The following is a 7,533-nucleotide window of genomic DNA, read 5'->3' as shown; positions in this document are numbered from 1 at the left end:
AATTATTCTTTTATAATATTAACTTAACTTTCAGATTACGATAAAAAAGTTTTTTTTTTTTTTGTTCTTTATTACAATTTTTATGATAAAGATACAAATAATATAAAAAAAGAAAAGTTAACAAGTCAAGATATCGTTAATAATATAGAAAAAGAAAAGTTAACAAGTCAAGATATCGTTAATAATATAGAAAAAGAAAAGTTAACAAGTCAAGATATCGTTAATAATATAGAAAAAGAAAAGTTAACAAGTCAAGATATTGTTAAGAAATAAAGAATAGCAATAAATATAAAGAGCGCGGATACTCAAAGAAGACCATCAGGTTTTGCCACAGAGAAACCGCTATTGAAAAAATTAGAACGTTTTTTTTTGTTTTTGTTTTTTAATGGTTATTTCCTTTTGTTACGGCTTGCATCAATCAAACTACTGTGTCTTTCGGACAGCTGACTCATGCGAACAATAATGTCCATAATTTTCTTGATAAATCACTTGGACACACTGAATCTAATTTGTCGAAAATAATCACTGAATCTTATTTATCGCTATATCTTATTCACTATATATCACTGAATATAATCAATATGCTCTCATTTCCAGACTAAATATAATACACTTCCAGATTGTTCAAAAGGTTGTGCAATAGGACCTAGATAGCCATACGATGGTTATCGCTGTGTGTTGAGTCAAATTACCAAATTTCCGTTAAGACTTCTGACAATAAAAAACGCCAAGCCACTGCCAAATATATAAGTTAACCTTTACGCTTCTTAAGACAAAAACACCAAGCCACTACCAAAGGATGGTTCACCTCCAAACGTAGCCTACATACATATATTGACAGATACGCATACATCCATTTTTTTAATAATTTTTTTTTTTTCTTTTGTTTTCTGTAGTTGTATTTTGTGAGTAAAGTGCTGTTGTATAGTGCTGCTACCTGGCGGACAACACTAAAACTAACGCTCAGTGAGTTTAATGCGAGTAAGCGTACTGCTTGTTTTCCTATAAATAACTAGTTGTTGAAGTTTTCCATGTTAAACTGACTTCTGGATGTACTGAGGTAAGATTCTAATTGTTAGTATTACTAAAAAACCACTTAGTTAGCTATAAAATACATATTAAAACCAACATTTTGGCATAGCCGTTTTAGCCGTAGTTTGTAGGGTTAGGTTTCCACCATCTTGTTCCACCGGGGTAACGCCGACACACCACCACGGGGCAATGCCAACAGGTGTCGGTATTGCCCCATTATTTATAAAACAACTATCAAACCAGTTTTATGGCGTAACCCTTACTGACTTGCGTTGACTAGCCTTTGACCTCGCTGACAGGTTAAACATTAAAAATAGTTTTAATAAAGTAACTAAGATGGCTGGGGAAGATTGGGTGGCTGGTTTTAGAAAAAGAAACCCAACTTTGAGTTTAAGGCAGCCCTCGGCAACAAGCCTCAATCGAGTTCTGGATTTCAATAAAGCTGAAGTTGATTTGTTCTTTGCTTACCTAGATGAGGTATATAAGAAACACCAATTTAAGGCGACAAGAATATTCAATATGGATGAAACGGGTATTTCAACGGTTCAAAAACCCGGTAAGATATTAGCACCAAAGGGCCAACATCAGGTGGGATCCGTTACAAGCTGGGAGTGGGGGAGAAATATTACGGTGGTCTGTGCTGTCAGTGCTTCTGGAGGATTCATTCCACCAATGTTTATCTATCTCTGGAAGCGGATGTGTCCACAACTAGAAAGAAGGGGGCCTCCGGGAGCCATCTATACATGCTCTCACAATGGCTGGTCAAACAAAAAACTCTTCCAAGATTGGCTAAAACATTTCAAGGAGAATGCTAAACCAACAATAGAAGATCCTGTGCTATTGGTGTTACAAAATCACGGCAGTCACATTTCTCTAGAGAGTTATGAATTTTACAGAGCGAATCACATTAATGTAGTTTCTATACCACCAATACGTCCCATAAGCTACAGCCTTTAGATTTATCAATTTATGGGCCTTTGAAAAAAGCATTCAACATACAGTATGACAGATTCTTAAGTGCTAGCCGCTTCCAGAAAATAACAGTGTACGACATTGCTTCCATCTTTAACGAAGCATACATAAATGTCGCAACAATGGAGAAAGGGGTTTCAGGGTTCGCTGCATCCGGTATTTTCCCTTACAAGCCAGAAAAAATCAGTGATGTGGATTTTATCTGCGAGAGCACGATTCAACAACCAGTCATAACCAACCACGAAAATGTTGATGAACCACCCAACATGAAATCTATTCAAGATATTAATCTGTCTGCCGCTTAGCACCCAGAAACCACCAATGAATCGGCTACTGAAACTCGACAGCATTTCAGGCATCAGAAGGTTGTGCGTAAGAAAACTGCTTGCTTGAATTTAATAGGGATTTATGCTAATCCAGAAGCTGGTTCTTCAAAGCAGGACACAGTTCTAAAAGCTGTTCCAAAACCCTCCCAAAGCCCAAAATGTTTCAAAGAAACTCTGGAATATTTGTCAACCCTTCTATCTTTGTCAACAGATAATAAAGATGATTGCAATAACAGAAAGCAACACTCCATAATCATGACAGAAACCCCTATGAAAGCAGTTTTGGAAGAAGCTAAAAAGAAAAAAGAAATTAAAGATGTAAAAGCCAAGCTTAGACTAGAAAAACTTATGAAAACTCGGGAAAAATCGTGAAAACTAAAATGAACACCCATCCTAAAAGCAAGTCCGCAGTTAAAAGAAAAATAACAAAGAAGAGGTGTTGTAGACAAATTTATTTTGAAGAATCAACTTCTGAGGAAGATACTGATGAAGCTAAACTATGTGATGATGACAAGCTTGACGACGGGATTGATTTATTTTCAAAGGACACTGAGATGTGTCTAGTTTGTGGTGAATATGGAAAAAAAAACTGAACTCTGGTATCGTTGTGTCTATTGTGGAAAATGGGCGCATGCAGATTGTGGCGGGTATGGTTCCCCTGAAAACTATATTTGTGACTTTTGCCCTACTCATTAATCTTCGATTTGAAAAAGGTTTTTTTTGTATCTCAAAGAGTTAACCTGTCTTACTTTGTTATTATCAATTATATACGATGTTTATTTACTCTATGTAAAAATAAAACATGTTTGGTAAAATAATTGTCTTATTAATTACTAATGTCGGTATTACCCCAAAGTGGTGTCGCAATTACCCCGGTGGCTGGGGAAACACCGACACTGTGCTTAAATTACGAAAAACATTCATGTAAATATGCAAATAATTTTAAAACATTACATATTAATTTGTAGAACATTACATATTAAGATGCAGAAAATTAGGGCAAATCTTTAGGTACTTTCACCAAAATCGTAACTAACCTAGAAAAAATTCTAAAAATCAAATTGTATTAAGGTGTCGGCATTCCCCCGGTCTACCCTACAATAGAAGAGTTCTAAAACTTAAAAACTAAAACACGTTAAATAATTCACTAATATTAAACATGTTAAATAATTGCTTGTTGATAAAAAAACAAACAAAGAAATAAATAAATAAAAAAGAATATACATTAAATATTCACACTAAGAAATAAAAGGAAAAACGGGGTGTTTTTTTATAGCTTAAGGTAGCGCTGCTTAATCCTAATATTGAAATTGAGGTAAATTTATTTGTCTCAAGGTATAAATATCGCTACTTTGTAAAAGGTTTTGAAAAAACACCTTAAACCCAAATCTAAAATCAAACGGCAAACCGTTTGTCAGCAAAATTAAGGTAGAAAATTCTACCTCAGCTTTTTCTACCCTTTCTTTTATGAGAAATATCTACCTTAGCATATATATATATATATATATATATATATATATATATATATATATATATATATATATATATATATATATATATATATATATATATATATATATATATATATATATATATATGTATATATTTGCAGCGCCAGTTTGGTCACCAAACTGCAAAGGTGACATTGAAATATTAGAAAGGGTGCAACACAGAGTGACAAGGATGATAAAGAACTTAAGAAGCTTGCTGTATGAAGACCGTTTACAGATACTTGGTTTAGCAACATTGTCAGAAAGAAGGAAGAGAGGAGATCTTATTCAAATATTTAAGTTTTTTAATGAGATTGAAGCAGTAGACCTTTTAAACAAACCAGTGTTTTCAAAATCATGCAGAGGTCACAGCAGAAAATACAGCAGAGAGCAAACCAAGTTTGTGCCAAGATATGAATTTATCATAAATAGAACTGTGAATTTGTGGAACAAATTGCCATTGGAAGTGGTCATGTCGGGAAATGTAAACATTTTCAAAAACAGTTTGGACAAATTTTTGGCATTAAAAAAAATAACTTAGAACTAACTATATATATATTTTTTTTAATTTGTTCATTATTATCTTTAGTAAATTTTTGTATATTTTTAGATTTATATATATATATATATATATATATATATATATATATATATATATATATATATATATATATATATATATATATATATATATACTTGTATCATTTTGTAATTTTAGTGATATAGTCGATGTAATCTACATTGGGATGTATTTTTGTATTTTATTTTTAAATTTGCTCATAGTTGTTGATTGATTAAAAAAATTTGATTTTAATACTTGTTTATTTAAAAAAATAATTCAGATGTCTATATATATGTGTAAAGTCATTTATTGTCGAAAACACTCTTTCACTTGTCGTGATCTAGTTAATCATATGCTTCTTCAGCATTCTGAGGATAAATTCATGAATTTAAGAGTGTGGCATTGGTGAATGTAAGTACTTGTATAATACAGCTAATACTTTTAAATGGCACAATAATAAATGCCATACAATAGCACTTGATGAATCTTTATCCAAAAATACAGACTCCAAAGTATTGGACAGTCAGAGAGCAAAGGAATATGATGCCAGGGAGTGTGAAGAAAATGTGCTTTTAAATAGTGACGAATCATTAATGCGTGATTTTATGGATTTTAGTGAATATTTCTCTAGACAATCGTGTCACACTAAACTATATTGTAGAGAAAAATTTTCGAGCAAGTTCAAACATTGTGAAATTAATTGGAAACTAGATTATGCGTAATCTAGTTTCCAATTAATTTCACAATGTTTGAACTTGTTTGAATTTCAAAGTATAGTATAATTAAAGAACACGGCTACACACTAATTCTACAACCTTTGTTGAACAATTTAATGATACTTCGAAATGAAGGTATTAACATTAATGTTGAAGGTATAACACACAATCTTAAAGGCTCCATTGTTACATTATCTAGTGATAATTTGTCTGTACATACAAACAGTGGGTTCTCTATATGTTTCTCATCTGGCCATATTTGTCGAAATTGCATGGTACCACATATTAACATTCATGAAATTAAAACTGAAAGTCAATGTAATTTAAGAACTAAAACCAGTCATGATTATCATGTTAACTCTGTGTTAATTGATCCAACTCTGATGCCGGTGTATGGAGTTAAAAAAGAATGCCCATTTTCTATCTTAAATTATCTTCACCCGATTGATTCCATGCCCCAGGACATATTATATGACATATTGGAAGAGCTGATGAGTGTTAACTTTAGCGTTGTTATAAAAGGCCTTGTTAAAAATAAGTTTTTGACAGTCTGTGAGCTCAGAAATATACTAAAAATTTTAAATATGGGATTACTGAATACTGTGATAAACCATTGCCTTCAAATGTTCCATTTAATTTAGTATCAGGTAACAAGTATATCAGTGGAAAGGCTGTGGAGAGGTGGTCATTATTTTATCATATTCAGTTATATATTGGAAAAGTTGTACCAAATGAAAACGAATATTGGATGCTACATTTGTTATGCAGAAAAATATGCCAAATTATTCTTTCACCAGTTATTGATATAGAGTGGATTCCTGTACCCACCCACCTTATTGCTAGGCACCATGAGTTATTAGCACAATTAAATCCAAAATCATTTACACCTAAGATACTTTTTCGGGTTCATTATCCACGAATGATTGCCCAATTTGGTCCTCTCAGATTACTTTGGTGCCTAAGATTCGAAGCAAAACATCAATATTTTAAACAAATTGCTCATCGTGTGAAAAATTTTAGAAACATTACTAAAACTCTTGCTGAGAGACACCAGATGGCTAAGTGTGCTCTTTTGTCACCTGCAAATGAATGGATTCAGAGCTCTCCAGTTATTATCGGTTTACAGCAATTTCTTCCTTATTCAATTTTTCCAACCAGTCTTTGCATAAAAATCAAACAAATGTACAGAATTGAGATAAGTAGTAATCAAAAGAATATAGTGTCTGTCAATCGCTTGCAATGTAATGGAACGTTATCACGCGTAAAAACCTTTGTTGTCTATAATGTAATTGATGAAGAATATGTTCCACTGTTTGCAGAAATTGAATACATTTTATATTTGCATGGCCTATGGGTTATATGTTGTATTCTCCATTATTCTTCTGCTTATAACCCACATCTTGATGGTTACATTACTGAAAAGAGCGATGAATGGATTGTTTATACACCAGGAGCTATTAATAATCATATTATTTTTGCACAACTGCATGGTTAAAAGTTAAAATAATTTACAATCTTAAATATAAATACATATTTAAAATTCAGCCCAACTATTAAATTTAACACTCATTCCCAACCTACCCCGTTTACTCCCTAGACTATTAATTTGAAACAAAAGTTCTAACTTTAACTATTGACCCCACACTGCCAATTAAAGTAGTGAAAATGTTTTGTTCTTTTTACCTTAAAACTTATTTTTTGATTTATTTATTAATGAATTGAACTGTTTTGAAACTGTTGACACATATTTAATTTATTTATAGTTACTGAGGCATATAAATAGAGTTTTTATTTAATATATTTAAAATACAAAGTTTTGAATGGATTAAATTACCAATAAATAATATATTTATTATTTAGCTACGCATCATCTGTGATGTACAATAGTGTATGTTCTGCTATTGTGCAAACATATCCAAATCTATGTGACAGTGTCATAGTTATGAAAGGCAAATTATCTAAGTTATATGTGAGTATTTAATTAAATCGTCTGGCTATCTCTGATTTCTGAAATAAATGTTCTTTTAATATTCTGCAAAAAAAATTAATTATTGTTTGGCAATTTTGATGTTTTTACTGGAATACTAACAAATTTATTTCGGAAATTTGATGGTATAAAAGTATAACGCTTTTTACAAAAAAAACTTTTCAAACTAAGAATGTTTAAACTTTCTATTTATTTCAAAGTTTAAATAATTTAAATGTGTATATAGATTAATATGAATATGTATATAAATTCTCTATTTTAGGCAACATGGTTGGATAGTCAAGAACTAAATTTAAATTAGAACGTTCAAAATATTCTAATGATGAGTCTGTTATAGCTCATAAAAATTTTGCATCCAAAATGATACACAGCCAGCTGACTGATGCTAATGAATCTGTAAAAATAACTATATGTGAGGTACGGTAATTTATTTAATTTAAACCAGGAT

At 31.4% G+C, this 7,533-nt stretch overlaps 2 protein-coding genes across 2 annotated transcripts; both read left to right on the top strand.

Moving 5' to 3' along the window:
- Window positions 1-1,368: 1,368 nt before the first annotated feature.
- Window positions 1,369-1,989, top strand: LOC136090071 (uncharacterized). The gene has a single exon (XM_065816180.1). The coding sequence runs from the start codon at window positions 1,369-1,371 to the stop codon at window positions 1,987-1,989; it is 621 nt and encodes a 206-aa protein (XP_065672252.1).
- A 3,225-nt stretch (window positions 1,990-5,214) lies between these two features.
- On the top strand, window positions 5,215-6,593 carry LOC136090070 (uncharacterized). The gene is made up of 2 exons (XM_065816179.1): window positions 5,215-5,650; window positions 5,740-6,593. Exons 1-2 carry the CDS (start codon window positions 5,215-5,217, stop codon window positions 6,591-6,593), a joined length of 1,290 nt encoding a protein of 429 aa, XP_065672251.1.
- Window positions 6,594-7,533: the final 940 nt, after the last annotated feature.

Source organism: Hydra vulgaris, chromosome 13 (assembly GCF_038396675.1).
Source record: "Hydra vulgaris chromosome 13, alternate assembly HydraT2T_AEP".
In the NCBI taxonomy this organism is placed as follows: domain Eukaryota; kingdom Metazoa; phylum Cnidaria; class Hydrozoa; order Anthoathecata; family Hydridae; genus Hydra; species Hydra vulgaris.
The sequence above is the reverse complement of the archived record's forward strand: the minus strand, read 5'-3'. Positions and strand labels throughout refer to the sequence as shown.

Excerpts from the sequence above, each read along its gene's own strand:
- LOC136090071 (XM_065816180.1), top strand. The coding sequence starts at position 1,369 with ATGGCTGGGGAAGATTGGGTGGCTGGTTTTAGAAAAAGAAACCCAACT.
- LOC136090070 (XM_065816179.1), top strand. The coding sequence starts at position 5,215 with ATGATACTTCGAAATGAAGGTATTAACATTAATGTTGAAGGTATAACA. Across the intron at positions 5,651-5,739 it reads AAATAAGTTTTTGACAGTCT|TATCAGGTAACAAGTATATC; the intron begins GTGAGCTCAGAA and ends CATTTAATTTAG.